This window comes from Pimephales promelas, chromosome 19 (genome assembly GCF_988280905.1).
Source record: "Pimephales promelas chromosome 19, fPimPro1.hap1.1, whole genome shotgun sequence".
Classification (NCBI taxonomy): domain Eukaryota; kingdom Metazoa; phylum Chordata; class Actinopteri; order Cypriniformes; family Leuciscidae; genus Pimephales; species Pimephales promelas.
Genome location: NC_142787.1, coordinates 22,881,894 through 22,902,860, shown reverse-complemented (window position 1 = coordinate 22,902,860; position 20,967 = coordinate 22,881,894). Strand labels below are relative to the sequence as shown.

Sequence of the window (20,967 nt, the reverse complement as noted above, 5' to 3'; positions counted from 1 at the left end):
AGGCCTCGAACAGCTCATCACTTGGGCAAGGATGAGCTTCAAGCCCGCGAAATCCAGGTCCTTGGTTTTGAGGAAAGGAAAAGTTGCTGATCAGTTCCGCTTCATGTTGGGGGACACCAGAATTCCATCAGTGTCAGAAAAGCCAGTGAAGAGCCTGGGCAAGCTCTTCACCCACAACCTAAAGGACACCGCTGCACGGAAGGGAACCAGCGATGACTTCGACACATGGCTCTTGGTAGTGGACAAGTCAGGGCTTCCTGGTAGGTTTAAGGCCTGGATCTACCAACATGGCATCCTCCCTCGTCTCCTCTGGCCACTGCTGATATATGAAGTCCCAATTACCACCGTGGAGGGCTTTGAGCGGAAGGTCAGCCGATTTCTGCGCAGGTGGTTGGGCCTGCCACGGAGCCTAAGCAGCATTGCATTCTTTGGCCATAACACCAAGCTACAGCTTCCCTTGAGTAGTCTGGCAGAGGAGTTCAAGGTCACCCGAGCCAGAGAAGTCCTGCTCTACCGAGACTCAGTTGACACCAAGGTCTCTTCAGCAGGGGTAGAGGTCAGAACAGGAAGGAAGTGGCGCGCCCAGGATGCAGTGGAACGGGCGGAGGCAAGGCTGCGGCATAGCACCCTGGTGGGTACGGTGGCAACTGGGCGGGCCGGGTTTGGTAGTAATCCCAAGCCATGCTACAGCAAAGCCAGAGGAAAGGAGAAGCGGAAGCTTATCCAGGAGGAGGTACGAGCCGAGGTGGAGGAAGCTCGCTTCAGCAGAGTGGTGGGCATGTTTAAGCAGGGGGCCTGGACAAAGTGGGAGCAAACAGCTGGCCGTAAGATCACTTGGGCAGAACTTTGGAAGGCGGAACCACACCATTTCAAGTTCTTGGTCCAGTCAGTGTATGATGTCCTTCCTAGCCCTGCCAATCTGTTCACCTGGGGCCTGGTGGACTCACCTGCTTGCCAACTCTGCCAGAAAAGGGGATCATTAGAGCATATCCTCAGCTGCTGCCCGAAAGCCTTGGGAGATGGGCGTTACCGTTGGCGCCATGACCAGATCCTGAGGGCAGTAGCAGACGCCATCTGCATTGGCATTAACATCAGCAAGCAGCACCATCCAACCAAGTCTGCAATTGCCTTTGTTCGAGCAGGAGAGAAGCCGCAGCCCCCTAGAAAGACCCAAGGGGGCGTGCTGGCAACAGCAAGAGACTGGCACCTCCTGGTGGACCTGGGGACGCAATTGAGGTTCCCAGACACAATTGCAGTCACAACACTACGACCGGATATGGTCTTGATGTCCGCAGCAAGCAAGCAGGTGGTGTTACTTGAACTAACGGTCCCCTGGGAAGAGAGAATGGAGGAAGCCCAGGAAAGAAAGAGGGCCAAGTACGCTGATCTGGTAGCGGAGTGTCGGAGGAATGGGTGGAAAGCCCGCTGTGAGCCGGTTGAAGTGGGCTGTAGGGGCTTCGCTGGCCAGTCTCTACACCGGGTCCTGGGACTCTTAGGGATTTGTGGACTGCACAGGCAAAGAGCCATCAAGAACATTCTGGAAGCCGCTGAAAAGGCAGCACGATGGCTCTGGTTAAGGAGGGGGGACGCGTGGCATAGAGCGCTACCTGGACACAAGTCGGGGCTTGATCACCCCCGGCTGGGTCGCCCGGGTGAGGGTGTCTGATGTAAGACCCGAAACACCCTATGACCCCGGGAGCATTACTGACGATGTGTCCAGGTTGCACCACAAGGTGTATTCAAATACTAAGGTGTTTTTACTGTTGTTTTGCAGTTCTGAGGTTTTTTTTTTAATGTTGCTATCCAGTTGCTAAGATGCTCAGAGAGTTTTGTTACCAGAGCGGGTCAGATAAGCCCAACCTCAAGTCTTTTTGATATTCTGATACTTCTGCTAAGCTTTAGGTGTCATTTGTATATGTAGCGTTACTATATGTGGTTTGTCTGAAAAAATGAAACCCCTAACCGTATCAGCAATAGTAATAATAATGCTTGTTTAGCAAACACACTAACTAAATATTGTGATGTGTGCTGAAATTCACAGTGAGTGACTTAAACCTTTTCCTAATCCATTCTTTACCCCATTAAATCATTCTGGCTCTAAATATAAGGGCTTGAAGTATTGTAATGTTACCTGGCATTGATCATCTATGTGCACTAGAACCTTCCCATTTAGCTGTTCACTTGCTTTTTCTTTTCTTTCTCACCCTTTTTAATCTCTATCTCTCTCTCAGATGGGCTACACACCTTTACATGTGGCGTGCCACTATGGGAATATAAAGATGGTGAAGTTCTTACTCCAGCTGCAAGCACACGTTAACAGCAAGACCAGGGTAAGTGCTACATCTGGATATACTGTACACAGGCCTCTTTTTGTACTCTTTTCACTGTTTTCACTTTGTACTCTCATTCTCCTCCATCTTTCTTTTCCAGTTGGGATACACTCCTTTACATCAAGCAGCCCAGCAGGGTCATACAGACATCGTCACCCTGCTGTTGAAACATGGAGCACTACCTAATGAGATCACCACTGTGAGCTGACCCCCTACCCCCATATTGGAAATATGACAATTCTTCTCAAGAAATTTACTGCTGAATAGAGCAGCATGGCTAGCATACAGTGGCCCTAAAAAAGTATATTTAGTACTATATTATATTATATATTGTTTATGTAATATTTTCTATAATGATTGTTTACATTGCATTACTTATATTTTTTATGCTGTATATATACTATATTCCTTTCGCACCACATCAGAGGGATACAATATTATCATATATAGATGTGAGATTTGGTGACCTGACTGTGTTATCGTTGGCAGAATGGGACGTCACCCCTGGGTATCGCTAAGAGGCTAGGCTACATCTCTGTCATTGATGTGCTCAAACTGGTGACTGAGGAATCTGTATCTGTGGTGAGAGTCGTTTGTGTCCTCATGAACTTTATCTTATCTCAGTATGAGATTTTAATCTTCAAAGCTTGATTTGTGTCTTTTATTACGTCATCTTTCATCTCTTGTAAGTCTGGTCGTCTTCTGTGAATTGTACTACATTTGCCATCTTGACTTGTTCATATATTCCCTCTCTATCCCTCAGATCACCACTGAGAAGCATCGCATGAGTTTCCCAGAGACGGTGGATGAAATACTGGATGTGTCGGAAGATGAAGGTGCGTACGTGTGGCACATATTGGATTTAGCCTGAAGGATCATACTGCAGTAAATACCACATTTAAACGCTGATTCTCAGATGCTGTGACAAGGTCTCAGTACCATGAGGTTGGTGCTAGACTCTCAATTAAAAACATGAGCCAGTTGGCAGATGGGTTGGTGGGTCATATCCCAAAAGTTACAGTCTGAAGTGAACTAGAGATTAGAGATGATATCACACTCAAAGATAACTTACTTGACTGCACCATGTAATTTACACATGAAGGATCAGTTGTGTAAATTAAATTAAATGTCATCATTTACACACCCCATGTCTTTTGAGGCTTATTGACTTATTAAGCAGTTATTTAGCAGGATCCAAGCTGCTCTTTTCCATAAAAAGAAAGGGAATGTTGACCAGGTTATTATCATGAACTAAAACCATTAAAAAAACACATATTTACATATTTGTTTAAACTGCGCTCTCATCAGTGTGGACTTTGGGATGTTTGGGAAGTATTTCAAACTTATTTTTATCCATAAGCAAAACTGATAAAGATCCTTATTCGTTATTAACTGATGTTTACTGTGCATTTAGGCTCTGTATAAGGTTTGTAACTTACTTGACAGCCATATGTCGATTGGTCTCTATCCAATTTCAATGTTAGGAAAAGAACAGCTTGGACATTCTGCTGAACATTTCCTTGTGTGTTTTAAGGATATAGAACAAATAAAGTTTGGAAAGAATGATTAAAAGATGACAGAACTTCCTTTTTTTTTATTGATCTATCCCCTTAAGCTTCATTGGCTCTTATCATTATATGTGTTTGTTTCTTCTGATAGATGATTGATAAATTTCCATTTATTTAGGACTTTAATGGAATGAAAAAGCAAAAGCAAGTATTTCATGATATTCTAAACCTACTGTAAATCTACTACGGTAGCATCGCCAGCCTGAAATGTTCCTTCTTCCTTCCTGCTGTAGGAGTTGCTCAGCTAACATTAGGTAGGAGTGTCTCCCACTTTCTGGCTTGGTTGTCCGGTACTCAGTGGTTCATGAAACGTGTGCCTCCATTTCAAGCACTCTCATCTTGTCTCTGACCCTCAAGTCTCTTTAACTGCTCTCTATTTTTAACATTTCGCTTTGTCTTACTACGGTGTTGGCCCTTCATTATCGTGTGGTCATGATGTTTCTTTTCCTTTACTGACAGTAACGTGTTTGTGGATCCATCATTAACAGGACTGCATCTGAAATTACTTATACACTGTTTGTGCCAGGGTGTTTCTTCAACTATGGGTATTTTTGGCTGAAAACATACTTTTCACAACAATTTCCAAAAGAGAATAGACTGGCATCACAGGAGAATTCAGTTCAATTCAGTCAGTTTCCATCACAATTATATTATATTATATTATATTATATTATATTATATTATATTATAGATTAATTTATATCATTTAACATGTTTATTTGTGTATCCGTTGTTTTTTGTACTGATATTTTGAGACACCAGTCTCATATTAAGATTGTATTATTATTTTATTCATTTGTTATTAACATTTTTATATTTTGTGTTTGTGTATATGAAGAGTTCAGATGCAAAAGCCTCTAAATGCCATTTGAAATTTTCTTCTTTAATGAGGATTTTTATCAAACTTGTATATTTAAGTTCAGTAATTTCACTTAAATAACAATTAATAGGTAATTATCATTGCCATTTAAGTGAAATCACTGAACTTAAATATACAAGCTTGATAAAAATGATCATTCTAGAAGAAAATTTCAAATGGCACTTAGAGGCTTTTGCATCTGAACTCTTCATATACTGTATATATATATATAGATATATAGATATATAGATAGATAGATAGATATAGATATAGATATATAGATAGATACATATACATACAGGATTTTCACATACATGTATATAAAAAGTATTGGGAAACTAAAATTTTGTTTTGTTTTCGATAAAAATCAACCGCTGGGACCCGTAGAGCCTGTAGTTGAAGGGACACCCATAGATGAGGTTCTCTTTATCCAAACACTAAGGGAGTCACACTGGGAGTGAATAATTTTACTAATTGATGATGATTATTTGACTCAGCAGAGGGCTCCAAAATGACACAGTGTATGTTTTACGCGTCTCTGAACACCTGTGATAAAGCCCCTACTACAATAACATCAAATAACCTCTCCCATGCAGATTAAGTGTGATCTTCTCTGCACTACCGGGCATGTCCACCTCAGTAACCAATACCATGAAATCTTACCGAATTTCTTGATTTCTTCGTTTTCCATTGGCTCTCTGTGTGTATGACTTCATTGCTTGGACTTGGTGAATGAGTGAAGGTTCTTGTTTGTGCTCGACCGGGAATGATGGATTGTGAATGCTGAAATGACTTCTGAGCTCTCCTTCCTTTCTCTTAATCAGACTTTTTTTCCTGCAAACCTCCTACATCATCGTCTGTGACATATTTTGTGCTGTATGTAGGTGATGAACTTCTCGGGATGGATGGGGCTCGCTATTTGAAGCTGGATGACCTAAAAGACCAGGATGATGATTTTCTGTCCCCCAAGAAAACCCTGAGGGATTTTGAGAGCGGGATGGGCACAACGTAGGTCACAAGAGCACAATGCAAAGATTGTGTCATTTGGCTAAGATGCTAGAACAGAATACATTTTTTTACTTTGAAATAAAGTAGTCAGATTACAACTATTTCCTTCATTCTCTCTAGACCTTACTCACCCGCAATTCCCAGAATTCCATGTGTGTCACCTGAAACTGTCATGTTGGACCAGGTATTGTACTTTTCTGCTTTATGTGTTGAAATAAGAAATGTTCCTTGCTGAAAAATCCAGAACTTGTGTTATCTAAATGGTCAAAGATTTGTATTTGTTAGTCTAAGCCAGCAGTTCTCAACCTATTTGACTCCAAGGGCCCCTATAGTCCACAACAATCTATTGGCACTTCTTGTTTCTGTTAATTAGAACGAACATTTAAATAGTAAAAATGTTTAAAAATGATTATAATGGGTTCTGTGTGCTTTTGACTCAATGCAACACACACTCACATACAGTGTATGCCAATGTCAGCTCTTAAGCGAGTGAATTCAAGTGGGCGAGCCTATGGTGCGATGATATATAACTATTCATTAATGTCTTGCTCTGGAGGCCATGTGATATAACAAATCCCACAATATCCAAATGATCCATTTTTGGAGGTTGGTTGAATAAATGCTTTGTTCATAATGAGAATAATGTTTTATTTTAAGCTACGAAACTTACAGGATGTTTAATGCTACAAAGACCTCAGTCTTATATGTCAAAAAATCAAGGCAAATTTGATTTCTCATGTCATGACGCATTTAAGCAATTTTAAGGCCCACCTCAAAGTTTTCTGGTTGAGAAGCACTTGTCTAACCTGGTAAACCTTTTTTTTTTTTTTTAAAGCTGGTTAGGACTGGTAAACCAGCTTGGCTAAGCTGGAAGAAGCTTGAGTTAATGAACTCTATTTCTAAACAGTTTGACCAGCTGCTATGACCTGGTTATCCGAGCAGCGTTGACCTTTTCTCTCTTTTCCGCTCATAAAGCTGTCATTGTACCTCTGTTTGTGTGTGTCTTTTGCGTTTGTGTGGTCTGTGCTACTCCTGTGTGTCTGCAGCACACACCTGTCCCTTTGCCAAAGGAGTATGACGAGGACTCTCTAATCCCAAGTAGTCCAGCCACAGAGACCTCAGACAACGTTAGCCCAGTGGCCAGCCCCATCCACACTGGGTCAGTGCACATGATTCACATTCATCCTAAACAAATCCAGTAAACAGACGTTACGGACACTTCTCACCGCTTTTATCTCCGTATTTATCTGTTGGTCATAAATGCTTATTTTTATACCTGTCTTCACTGTCATCTTGTGTCTAGGAGTAGGCTTATAGATTTAAACTGGGCTTCCGGTTGTTTTGAAAATTCATTGTGCCTGATTTGCTCACCGACTGGTTGTTTGACAGGTTTCTGGTCAGTTTCATGGTGGATGCGAGAGGCGGGTCCATGCGGGGCAGCAGGCATAATGGTCTGCGTGTGATCATCCCGCCACGCACCTGCGCTGCACCCACACGCATCACGTGTCGTCTGGTCAAACCACAGAAACTCACCACCCCACCTCCTCTAGTGGAGGGAGAGGGACTCGCATCTCGTATTATCTCTCTAGGGCCTTCCAGTATGCAGTTTCTAGGGTAAGTGTGTGTGCTTGTGCAATAAGGATGGCAATTGCTTGCTATTCTAGTTGTGATACCATGAATGATTCTTTTAGTAGGACTGAGGCTACGCCTACATTAATCCGGATATATTTAAAAATGCATCTTTTTCTATAAGTCTATAAGGCAAAACTTGAGGGCAATTGCAATTTAGACCATGCATGGAATAGAGATTTTGAGTATGACCTGGATGCACCAGTAAGTGGTGGAATATTTTCCTAATAAAACATCTAGTTTTATAGTAGCTTGTAGAATAACTTAATTTTGTCTTTATTTTGTCTGTACTTATGCATTAAGATGATTTAATTATTTTCTGATGTTTCAGTGTGGACGAACAACTTTTGTGTGCAGGTTTTTTAAACTAAAACCCCATTTTCAAAAGTATCTGGATTCATGTAGATGTAGCCTGAGAAAGACAGAATTGAGAAAGTGAATTAATCATTCATGTTGTCAAATAAAGATATTTTCAACTAAAGCTTTTGTACTTTCCCATCATTCACTTCAGGCCAGTGATAGTGGAGATCCCTCATTTTGCTTCCTTGAGCCGAGGTGATCGGGAACTAGTGGTTCTGCGAAGTGAGAATGGCTCCGTATGGAAAGAGCATCGGAATCGCTATGGCGATGATGTTCTGGAGACTATCCTAAATGGAATGGATGAAGGTAAGTTTTATGTTTCACTAAGAGGAATTTCCATACGCCCAAAGAGAAAAGAGTTTTATTTTCTCTTTCAGTAATGTAGCAGGAGGTACTAGAAGACAGATTACCTATCACTTTACATTTCCTCTACAATTATTTCGGTAAGACTGACCTTATGACCTTGTTTTCTCTGGGTGCCTTCATCAGATCTGGAAAATCAGGAGGAGCTGGAGAAGAAAAGAATCCGGCGCATAATCTCCACAGACTTCCCTCTTTACTTTGCTGTGGTGTCACGTGTCCAACAGGAGAGCGATCTTATTGGCCCAGAGGGAGGTCAGCTGATGAGTAAGCTGGTGCCTCAGGTCCAGGCCATTTTCCCCGACACGGCGGTCACTAAGAGGGTCCGTCTTGGCCTACAGGTGAGTTTTCAAAATGTAGAGAGATTGACAGTAAAGCTGATATTGATTATGAGTGCAACTTTTTTTCTTTTTTACCTTTGATAATGAAGTTGACAATTATGTATTGCAGGGGAAAACGTTTATTTAAAATGGTGTACACATTGTCAAAATGTATAAAATTAATAATACAAAATTATTATTATCAATATATTAATTAAAAATATAGTTTCAAGGTTGGTGCATAAATTCAGAGGAGAATGACTGAAAGTGATCTCAGGAATAACTGATTTATTTTTCTGCTCTTGTCTCTATCCAGGCCCAGCCAATCCCTGATGAGCTCCTGACTCGGCAATTAGGAAACCAGGCCACATTCAGTCCTGTTGTGACAGTAGAGCCTCGTCGGCGCAAATTCCATCGACCAATTGGGCTGCGTATCCCTTTACCTCCATCTTGGAGAGAGAGTGCACGTGATGCCGGCGAAGGAGACACTACTAGCCTCCGCCTCCTCTGCAGTGTTATTGGTACAGTCCAGTTCGGATATATTTAAAAGAAAACATTTTCTGAAATTGATATTTGTGTTTGGGAGAAAGGAAGATTGTCTTGAACGCCAGTCTTTTCCAGCCTCGGCCAGATTTGATGTAGCTGTCCTGCCAGGCTGCTTGGAAAAGGCTGAAACAGACTGGTGTCCTGCCTGGAGAGGGACACTGGGATAAAGATAGACTCAGCAAGTTCATTCCAGATGGTGTTGGTTGAAAAAAAAAAAAGGATTTTATAAAAAAAATGTGAACCTTCTGCAGGTGGCACCGCTCCAGCTCAGTGGGAAGACATCACTGGCACTACCAAGCTCATGTATTCCCACAACTGTGCCAACTTCACCACCAACGTGTCTGCAAGGTGAGACACAAAAGCATTCAAGGATAAAGCATCTAGGAGCGAATGTATTTCTATACAAAAAGATGCGTCTTATTTATTAAACACCTATATCTGTTTTAAGCAGTCACTAAATGTGTTAAAATAGCACTGTACTGTACTATAAATAATATAAAGTCATTCCCATTCTTTTCATCGCTAACATACCTCATTTTACTGTAAATTCGGCTCATTCTAAATTGTGCTTTATTCAAAAGCCTCAGCACTATTTTCCTTGCACAATTAACGTTGAAAGCAATTTATTCTTGGTGAATTCCCCCGTCAAGGTCCTGGCAGCTGCCATTACATTCCATTTATTATATTTATACATATTTACATGTAAAGATTGTCTCTTGTGAGCCTATTTCCCCCCTCTATTGTACGTGTGTCTGTCCCCTGTTTCGCTACAGGTTCTGGCTGGCGGACTGTCCACGAACGGCAGAGGCCGTGACCTTCGCCAACCTGCTGTACCGTGAGCTGATGTCAGTTCCATACATGGCCAAATTTGTTGTATTTGCTAAGATGAACGATGCCAGAGAGGGCCGCCTGCGCTGTTACTGCATGACTGATGACAAAATAGACAAAACCCTTGAGTTGCACGAGAACTTCTCCGAGGTGGCCCGCAGCAGGGACATTGAGGTTAGCTGACATAAAAGCATATGTATATGTCATATATATTTTTCTGATGTACACTAAAAAAAAAAATCAGAAAAATAAATAAGATCAATTTTCTTTTAGCATTGTTTTTTTAACACCAGTGTCTTTTCTGAATGTGAAGGAGACAGTAGAGAAAGAAACCTCTGATGACCGAGGCACTCCTTAATTTAAATGTCTTTATTAAACAAATAAAGACATTTTAATTAAGGAGTGCCTCGGTCACCAGAGATTTCTTTCTCTACTGTCTCCTTGATGTCCTACCTTGGACCGAAGAGCACCCAGGTTAAACTTTTTTAAAAGGAATTGAGCACGCCACTCATCTTGAATCCATACAGTCTTTTCTGAATGTGTTTGATGTGCATTTTGCAATGCATGATGTGTCTTGCCTCATTTAAATTGTTCTCAAAGTTTTAATTTCTAGGATTCTGTTCTTACAATGCAGTTTAGATCTCATTTGAACTAATTTTTCAGCTTTTTCAAAGGGAATAAGTATTAAAATGCAAGTTTATGATGATGCAGCTGTGTACTGTACATTATCACGTCGACTCGCTACATTAACGCTAAGTGTCTGACTCATTCTGAATCACTGCTCTCCTTGTGTTTCTCCTTCATTTTCCTCCCACAGGTGATGGAGGGGATGCCGCTCCACTTAGAATGTTCTGGAAATCTGGTGCCCGTGAGGAAAGCAACCCAGCAGCCTCGTAGCTTCAGTTTCCAGGCCTTCAGAGACAACCGGCTACCTGTCTCTGTAAAGGTCTGTACATCGTTCTTTCCCTATCTATTTCTGTCTTAGGAAATATAGGCTGATAAGTTCATGTCGGCTTCCCTTGTTTTAAAAATGTTATTTTTTCAGTCAACCTACACATATTTGTGTCATTGAGTGTCATCTTGTGTGTGTTTGTTAGTGTGTGTTAGCATTGTCAATTTTATGTACTCCCTAATGTCTTCAGTAGGGCTGCACATGTATTCAAAGTAAAATGGCCTAGTGTGAACCCAGAGCGTTCAATTAAAGCTTGCACTGCACTTTCTTTATAGTCACCATTGTGTGTGTAAAGTGCTTCTTGTTAACTATATTTTCACAAGAATGCAATTTCAAACATTTTGTCATTATAGAAGTTATTAAAATCTAATAAGCTGACACTGGGTTAAAGCTAAAAATTATGACAGGAATATTACAGATGCTGATTATGGCTATTGTATAATATATTATTATTTTTATTGTTACAAACTGCTCCGAGACTAGGGTTGGAGATCCAAATGCAGTTCTATTAGGACAGTCCAGAATCATAACAATTCAAACATAAAACAAGGTCCAAGAAACACAGGCAAACAGGGTAATCCAGAGCAACGGGCAGAGAATCAAAAACCAAGACGCAGAAAACTAGTATATCGCTCAGAATGGCAGTGTAACATAAATATACTACTTTGCAATGAATAACTGAAAACACTGGGCTTTTACTGGATAGGCAAAGCTAACCAGATAATGACACACAGCTGAATGTAATCACACAGGCAATGGATACTGGGAAATGGAGTTCATGATGAGATTGCACAAGAGACTGAAGGAGTGCCCTCTGGAGGAGATCATGGGCACTCCAGCTGGCTGATGTGACATTATTATTCCAGATAATATTAATAAATAATATTCTAATATCAAATTATTATTTATCATTTATTATGCCAAGTTATTATACTATTTTATAAAAATATGCTATTCTTATATTCAAGATCATATTAATAAATCACATTAATAAATCACATTCTAAATATGACATTATTATTTTATTTTTTCCAATTATGATATATTTTATAATAAATTCTGTTGTATTAATATGGTATGTAATATTAATAACTAGTATTATAATATTAAATTATGTAGTAGGAGTATTTTTATTATTAGAATAATGATAATAATGTTGAAGTGGTGTTTTTTTGCTTTTTTTTTTTTTTTTAATGTGTGAGTGGAAAGTTGACAAAACTGTACAAAAGATATAAAGATATTTGTTTCCTCTTTCAAGTCCTCTTCCAGTGTAAATCCAAACAGAACTGGGTACTTTTTTTTTAATCCTGGTTCACTTTCGGATCATTTTCTTTTTAAGAGGACTTTAATAGTAACATTTATTTTTTACTGGCAGTAGAGCGTGGATAAAACAATGCTAAAACGACGGATTTTGAACCAAAAGGCATTGTTTGCCTTGTCTTTGAGAGCTTCTGTTTCCATGTAATGTTTTGCTATTTGGTTCTTTAAGTAAGCAATATGAGATGTTACATCTTTATCATATCGCAGCTGGAATCAATATTTGTCAATATTTTTGGTCCAAATCGTGCAGCCCTTGTCTTCAGTATCTCCTATTTTTCCCAGTGCTGTCTTTCTCTCTTCACTTGTCTCCCTCCCTCCATTTTGGTGTCTGTCATTGTGGCTTACACTCTGCATCTCTTTCTGTGATTGGTCAGCCACAGACGAGCTGCTCTGTGTTGTATTTTTGGCTCTGTGGCGTAGTGGTTCACCTCGTAACTATTGTATTAGTGACGTGAGCATGCCCTTAACTCTTTCACCTTCTAGCCTGCCTGCCTGCCTGTCTGTATGTCTGTCTCACTGTCTCTCTCTCTCTCTCTCACGGTCACTCACTTTCTGTCTGATCTCACAGACGGCCAGGTAAAAGTAAAGGTAAATCTCTCTGTCTCTCGCCTGCCTATGGACTGCCTCCATCCCCTTCCCCACCTCCGTCAACCTGTATGAGTCACAGCCGGGCAGCTGCTCTGTCTAACACCTTTAATCTCTCTTTCTCTACCTCTCTCTTTCTTCTCTTTCTCCCTTTATTCATCTTCCCCCTCTCTTTTGTTTTTATTTGACCTTCGCCTCATTTTCCCCCATCTGTTTCATCCTGTTCTCCTCTCTCCATTTGTTTTGTCCCTCCCTCATCATTTCCCCTGGTTCATCAGGTGAGAGACGGCAATAAGGAAGCCACCGGGTTCCTGTCCTTCCTGCGCAAGTCCACCAAGTACGAGGACACGCAACACGTGCTGTGCAACCTCAACATCACCATGCCTCCCTGTGTCAAGGTGCTGTCGCTTTTCCAACATTAAAACAAGATTAAAATAAAATATTGTACTTCAAAATAATAACTAACTAATTAACTACCTAAATAAATAATATGTAAAACATATCAATAAATGCTTATCATTTTAACCCTAAAACCGTATTGTGGACAAATGTGGGCAAAATAGTTTTGATTTATTTTTAAAAAATATTTCCCTTGATCTGAGCGGTACAAGACCTGGCTACTTTTCCTAAGTTTGCCTCCTGAACACACTTTTTTTGACTCAATTCTACAATGTTAAGTGGGTGAAAAAAACTCCTTAATCTTGTATTTGGGTCAGAAATGGTCACCCATAGAAATGAATGGGAAAAACTGTAATTTAGAGCATTCTAAAATAAGCCAAAATAAGACACCAGGTGACAGCAAAGTCAATATATCTTTAGGTTTTAGCTCTAAGAACTTATTGGAATGATATTTTAATGTAGTTAAAACAATTTAAAAAAATAAAACATAAAAATAAGCATAATTTAAGCAAAACATGGTACTTTTTGAAGTAAATAAATTCAAAAATTCCCCCAAAATAAAAAAACACCATAAATGGGTAGACAAAACTTTATCAAAGACAGTGATATAACATTTATAATAAATAAAAAATAGAATCACACTCTATCACACATAGAGTCCTCTGTGCCCACATTTGTCCACAATTACAGGATTAAGGGCTATAAAGTGAATACGGTTTGAGGGCTACAAAAATATATTATTTATAAATAAATGTTATTTCAAAATCTGTCTGTAAATACTTTAGTGTTAAATTAGTGTTTGGAAAACTAATCCTGTCTAAAAGTATTTTTTATGACCTTCCAAACTCAAATGACATTCAAATGAATTTGTTCAAAGTAACTAATCTCCAGCACATAAGAGTTACTACACTCTAACTTTAACTCAAAAATTGTCGTTCTTTTTTGTGAACATGACATATAGAGATATCTCAAGATATTCTTTAAAGGTACATATATTGTTCAGACTACATAAATAGTTGTCATTCCAGTTAAATCTACTTAAATGGATTCAAATTGAATGAGAAATTAGAGCCATGCCACCATGAAGGTTTGAGCTTGACCTATCCTCATTCCCTCTGTCCTCAATGTGTTTCTGTGACTATATTTCTGGGAAAAAATGATGCACATTAAAGACATTAAAGTGTATGTAATGTATTGCACAATTCATCTTGGTTTTATCCTATCCTCACATCAAATGCTCGTCAAATGTGAAAATAAAAAAGTTTGAAAAATTCAAAAATGGAAATAAAAGGAGTTGGTACAGTTTCAGATGTAATATTGTCTTCAGATTCTCTTCCTGTGTATTACAACAACTTCAAGCTATTTTTATACATGAGCACTTTGCCTTGATGTGCATAGAGCTACATGCTCCAAAAAAATACTGTAGGAAAGACAAAACTGCTGTAGCACTGTACATAATAATTTTTTTCTCTTAGGTGGTGGGTAGCGATGAGCGGCGGAGAACGTTGACCCCTCTTGCCCTGAGGGAGAGGTACAGCGCCCTGAACGAGTCCAGCCTGGGTAAGACATAACGTCCCCTTAACTGTGGAGGAGGGGGGCTTCTGAATGCTGTACCCATATCCTTGCTTCTATACCTGCCCAATCTCTCATGCATGGCTGTGACTGGGCATTGGATGCTGAGCACTGTCCTCTTTTATGAGGGTGATGCTGGGATTGCACTCAAAGGGGCCACATGTAACACAAACAATTCAGAGAAACGGGTGGCCCTTACATTTACTGAGCGAATGAGCAGTAATGAAACGCATGGTGCTGGTTTGATTCCAGAGTAAATACTCCTAGCATGGCAAACTCTAGCTTTGAGAATGAGCTTTAAAGGGAAAGGACTGCTAAAAGTTGCCTGTTTAGACGTGTAGAAGGTGGAGCAGTGATTATAGAGGGGGTTCGGGAGGTTCAAGGTGGCTTTGCCGTCCGAAACACATCACATCTTCATTGTTCTTGAAGCGGATGAAGCCAACTAATGTATGTAGTGTGCAGATTTTGACAAGTTCTTGGTAAGTATCGATCAACGTTATAGTTTCGGTCATCGCTTATAACTAATCTAAGTTCATTTTTACAGGATGTTTTACCATACAGTATAGTGGCTTTAATGTCATTACATTGATTTCATATATAGTTCTCAATATAATATATGGATGCCTTTCAAGAAGAGGCCGTTTTCATTACATTCCTGTTTTTCATGTCTTTATTGACAAAATCTTTACTGAACATTTTCATTATTCATATATATATATATATATACAGTATATATATTTATATATGACTGATAAGACCATATATTAACCAACTCAAGGATATGGTTATATACGCCTTATTCACGGCAGCGCCATCTTTGATTTTTAATGAGAATGAAAGCGAGGCTGTGAGGGATAGACTTGCATCTCTTCAATGGGCTGTACTGTTATTACAGTGTTTTCGGGTTGTTCTGTTCATGAAACACTGGAAAAATATCTTTCAAAGAAATGTCAGTTGACAAAAAACTCCCGACAATGTAAGCTGTGGAAAACTGTAAGTAATCTAGCCGCTTTATTCAGCTTTTTACAGCGGATGCCATTGGAAACATGGTAAGTCTATCCCTCTCAGCCTGTCATGGCGCTGCTCTGAATAAGGTCTATTGTGATCTATAGCGTTTATTATATTAAGTCTCCTGGGTTTTTCAGGAAAAGCCACATAAAGTTGTAAGCTGGGTATGTTATTAAAGTGTTTCATCATTGGACCATCTGTGAAAACTGTGGAATATTTTGTCTTTGATTCAGCCACTGTAAATGTCATGGAGAGAACCGAGCTAAAGATCACAGTAATAGCAGAACAGCTTGGACTGAGCTGGACCGGTAAGAGCTTTTTCCTCTTGTATCTCGTTTCATTACCTTTCAGTCTTTTTCCCCTCAACTCACATTCTATAATCGCTTCCATTTTCTGTTTTCGTTGTAGAACTTGGGAGGGAATTACAGTTCAGTGTGGATGACATTAACCGGATGAGAGTGGAGAATCCCAACTCTCTCCTGGACCAGAGTTTGGCTCTGCTCAACCTGTGGGTTAGTCGAGAGGGCAAGAAAGCCAAGAGTGAGGATCCGTTATAAAACACTCTTACCACTTTGTGACTTTATTCACCTTCCCTAGTGAAAAATAAATATACTAAAATGTAATTGAAATACATTTATTTTATGCTACAAATACATTTACATGTTTATGTACTTTTTAAAAACTAAAACTATTATTTATGTACTATTTAAAACTATTTTTGATCTAAAACATACTAACATTATAAGGGCAACCCATGACACATAATAAAATAACCCCATGTCAGGGGACCTTTAAAATACATTTTGGCATAGGTTTTTTTTGGGGGGGTTATTTTGGGAGACTTCTGACTCATTAGCTAGAGGGATAGTAACCAGATGAGTATCAAAGATGAATAAAACAGTCAAACTATTTGCTCTACTTACCACCGTTTCGTAATGGACTGTTTTTGTTCAGTCAAAATAAAGCAGATGAGACCAGAAGCATTGCACATTTAAGTTACAAATGGCCACATCCACTCTTGTGTTAAAAATATGGTGGATACATCAGTATTATTATTATAAACTAAGCAAGACCTATTGCCATAAAAAGTTGTCATAGCCAGAAACAGAACATTTATGAACTGAACTGAACTAAAACTGAACTGAAATTAAAAGCACAAAACTATAACATAGAATTATTTCATTTACAGAACCTCATTTTACTCTTTATGACAGTTTCATTGTCTCTGCATGCTACTATAACACTTCTACCATCATCATATCTTTAGTGGAGAACCTTTATGGAGCGTTGAAGAACATTGACCGGGCAGATATTGTGAAGTGTCTGGAGGCTCAGGCTCCACAGGGTCTTCCCGAGGCGGTGGAGGAAGGAGCCTGCAGGCTGGATGATCGGGACTCCACTCTGCTTTCACCAAGTGTCATCAATGGTAAGAACAGACTGCAGCTTGCACTGATCTTCGTTTACCAATGAACTGACATTAGACTCCATGTAAAGCAAGGCTTAGATGTTTGAAGCTGCATGGGTTGGCCGCTAATTGCATACTAGCTCTAGTCTCCCAAAATCTAGAGCATGAAATTTGGGTACGAGACAGGATTTAATGAGATTCTTTTTTTTTATTATTATTTATCTCTTTTTTTCCCCACTGATTAATCGGGCATGCCATGGCAATGCCACCATTTTCAGCCTTTTCCATTCATTATTACTAAAACCTCTCAGTAGGGAAAAACTATTATCACGTGATGGCATTACTTGACAAATATGAGATTTGTTTCAGTGCAACAGGTACATATAACAAATGCAAATACAAATTTGTATAGCAATATATATATAAGTCGAAGTAATTATGATAATGGGAACATTGGAGTTGGAGTGTGTGTGTGTATGAAATGTTATACAGTTTATATCCTTTATTAAAAATGTTCCCATTACCATTATATTTATATACTGTATATATGTTTTTCTCATATTTTCTCGTCCAAACTTACAAAAAGGTTCAATGCAATTGCAATACACATAGCATAATAGTATAATTATGGTGAAATGCAATTGGCAAATACTATGCAAATTTCAATAAAGGTTTATATAGAAAAATGACATTGGGAAAACATATCATCCCCTGGTTTCACAGGCAATACTTACACCTAGTCCTATACTATAATGCATGTTTGAGTTGTTTTAACTGAAAGCAACTTGCACTGATATATCTTACAATATGTCAGTGCTATTATATCTCAAGATGTGTTTGTAAAAGCTACGTAAATGTCCTAATTTAACTAAGGCCTAATCCTGGCTTAATTTAAACCCTGTCTGTGAAACCAGGCCCATATATTTATATTTTAAAGCATGCAAATAGGGCATAGGACGAAGCAGTTGTGTATGTAAATAGCGAGAGTGATATTGTAGCAGTTATGCTCCAGAAAACAAATCGAATGTGTTTTGGGGTGTGTTTTTAAAAATAATGCCAGTGAGGCACAGATAGGAGTATGATGATTACTTAAAGAGAAGAAAACAGGCCTCCATACTTGTGTCTGCACCTCTCCTTCTCTCTCTTTTCCTCCTCCTCTCTTTCTCCAAACATGTCATCTGCAGCCCAGCCGCCCTACTCTTCCTCCTCACTGCTCTCCTCTTCGACCTCCGACCTCATAATGACCTCCTCTGGGCCTCCTCTTTTCCTGTCATTCTAGTTTTTGTTTTGTTTCGTTTTCTAATTCCTATTCTGTGTGGGACCTGTGATGTGTCTTTTCGCATGCGCATGCTGCTTGACGTGCTCTCTTTTTGTCTTTTCTGGGGGTAAAGGTATTTGTTGGGCCTTCAAGTAAAACGAGGCCTTCGTTTATGTTGCTCTATAACAAACTTGTGTATGCATGGCATGCTTTCAACGTATGGGTTTCTTCCTGTTTCTATTTTTACTGAGTGGCGCTTGAACTCCTGAATTTCAGTAACTCTTCTTCTAATCTTTGGTGAATATATTGATGTTGTTGTTGTTTTAGTGTTTTAGGCCCTGCTGTTCTGTTGTCAACAGTTTACATAATGCTCTGGAAAATGGATCTGTGACCATATCATGTTGCAGAAGCATTTTTGGGAATGTTATGTTTTTAACTGATATATTGCTGTCGTTGGTGTTTTTCCAGCGTGTTTGTGTGTCACGCAATGATTGTGTGACACCATTTTCAACTGCAGGGCTCTGTGATGTTGCTGATGTCATGGACTGTATTCACAAAAAAATGAAATTGTGTAGCCATTAGGGCCCCCTAGTGGCTAAAAACGGAATCGGTCACGTATAACATTTCACTTGTATAACCTTTTTATACCTGGTTAATCTTTAAAGATTAAAATCTAAGAGATCTGGCTAAAATGGTTGCATAGAAGTATTAAAAAATAGAAACAACGTTTGCAAAATATTCACAATATTATTCAAATATAAAGATGTGAATGCAGTCCTAATCGTGTGTGTGTGTGAGAAAAATCTAACCTCTCTGTCAGGCCATAATCAGATCACTCAGAATGATGTTGTTTGTGTGAAATCAAGATGTTTCAGAGCCATAATTTTGTGTTGTGCGTTATATTGTGGGTTTTGCTGTAATGTGACGTGTGTTTGAGTGTGTTTACATTTATTTGCACGCGTACCTGTGTGTTTAGGTGTATGTCTTCGTATGTGGCTTTTGTACGATCAAGGAAGCTTTTACACATTTGCCACATGTTGTGTTGCTTTTTTTGTATTTGAGTGACCGTAGATGAATTGTGTCTCAATGTGTGCACCGTGTGTGTCTGAGTCACGTGTGTGTTTTCTCATTACTGGGGGCACAGTGAAGGTCTCCATTAAGTCATCACTATAAATCATCCTCATTCTCTTCTTCAATATTTCTTCATTTCTTCTTTTCATTATCATTTCCTTAAAATAGTGGAACATTAACCATCCATGCATCCATTCACCTACATACAGCTCTACAACATTTGCTCATATGATGCCAGTTGTTTGATAAAGGAATACAGTTAATAATAGCTTAATGCTACAAGAAAACAATTGACGAGGAATCAGTTTTCGATCACGTTATATCATCATCATACATGTTTTATCTCTGCATAGTTTGTTTATATGCTTACATTGTGAAGCTAAAAAAAAAAAATTGAAATACACACTCAGAAATTGAACAAGAACAAGTATCTGTCAGTTGATTTTTGACAGATATTTGTTTTTGTTCTAACCATAAAATCATGTTCACAAGATTTTTTTATCTTAAGTAATTTTGCTTCTCAAGTAAATGTATCATAATCTTTTAAATATTTACACCAGAAAACAAGACAAAACTACTTAAAAGAACATCACTTTTTTTCCCAGTGTGATCAGAAGGTAGTTATCCAATATTTATCCATATTCTAGTGTATGTGAGCAGAGCTATTCAAACTTTAAGTTATAAATAATAATTAAAAAGTAATTGAGATCTGTTGGAAATTGTATTTTCAAACTTTGAAGTGCTGCTAATACAACTCATTGTGTTCTTCCTAGACATTTACATTTAGAGAACCTATTGATTTTCCTTAATTGGTCTAAAAAGGTCTTAAATGTATGTTTATAAAGCCTACAGAAACCCTGAAGATGCAGAATGTCTCTTTAATACTCTTGTGTGTTCGTAATAATCATGCATACTATTGCACACATCATGCAAATACAAATCAGTTATATATTTATTGCAATTCCATGTTCATTTGAACACTTCCAGGAATGTATATCCTACATTCTGACCATACATACAAGAGAAAAGCCATTGCTGCATACTCATTAAGCTGGTCATGTACACAACTTTCATACATATTTGAGAAAGAAAGATCAGACATGAGTCAATCCTGAAACCGAGCGTATTAGTGTGTACAGTATGTGGGAGGGGGAAGGTATATTAAAGGAATATTCTGGGTTTTCAACATATTGATATATTTTAAACGTCCCTCATTGTTTGGAAATGTTTTGGGAACATTTCAGTTAACTTTAAAGCTGCAGTCCGTAGCTTTTTTGGGGGTTAAAAATGATCCAAAATACATATTTGATAAAATACATAACCAGCCAGTGTTCAAAACTATCTGCTTGGCTTGGTTTGATTTAAAACGGTAAGCTTGTAATAATGTTTTTAATTCCAGTGGTACTGGTGGATTTCAGCGGGAGATTCGAGCATGTCTTTGCGTCATTATGTCACATCTGCACAAATAAAGGAGGAGTCTCGCTAGTAGGCTATATTGCATGTGAAGATGCTGGAGGTGGAGATTTATAGCCTTTTCTTACAACACTTGATATAATTAAACTTAGCAATTTGATGGCGGATCCAGAAAG

At 38.8% G+C, this 20,967-nt stretch overlaps 1 protein-coding gene across 6 annotated transcripts in view; it reads left to right on the top strand.

The window, feature by feature from the left end:
- The window catches only part of ank1b (ankyrin 1, erythrocytic b), an 83,957-nt gene that overhangs the window by 54,464 nt on the left and 8,526 nt on the right, over positions 1-20,967 (top strand). For 5 of the 6 annotated variants that reach the window (XM_089123789.1, XM_089123788.1, XM_089123784.1 and 2 more), the window contains 20 exons: positions 2,232-2,330; positions 2,431-2,529; positions 2,820-2,912; positions 3,094-3,166; positions 4,132-4,152; positions 5,642-5,765; positions 5,886-5,949; positions 6,812-6,924; positions 7,155-7,379; positions 7,906-8,060; positions 8,244-8,455; positions 8,751-8,955; positions 9,232-9,328; positions 9,754-9,982; positions 10,626-10,754; positions 12,944-13,063; positions 14,540-14,624; positions 15,878-15,952; positions 16,053-16,184; positions 16,912-17,070. In XM_089123789.1, the coding sequence (XP_088979915.1) occupies positions 2,232-2,330; positions 2,431-2,529; positions 2,820-2,912; positions 3,094-3,166; positions 4,132-4,152; positions 5,642-5,765; positions 5,886-5,949; positions 6,812-6,924; positions 7,155-7,379; positions 7,906-8,060; positions 8,244-8,455; positions 8,751-8,955; positions 9,232-9,328; positions 9,754-9,982; positions 10,626-10,754; positions 12,944-13,063; positions 14,540-14,624; positions 15,878-15,952; positions 16,053-16,184; positions 16,912-17,070 (2,509 nt within the window). The remainder of the gene's footprint in view (positions 1-2,231; positions 2,331-2,430; positions 2,530-2,819; positions 2,913-3,093; positions 3,167-4,131; positions 4,153-5,641; positions 5,766-5,885; positions 5,950-6,811; positions 6,925-7,154; positions 7,380-7,905; positions 8,061-8,243; positions 8,456-8,750; positions 8,956-9,231; positions 9,329-9,753; positions 9,983-10,625; positions 10,755-12,943; positions 13,064-14,539; positions 14,625-15,877; positions 15,953-16,052; positions 16,185-16,911; positions 17,071-20,967) is intronic. The other variant, XM_089123786.1, reaches the window with a different exon arrangement.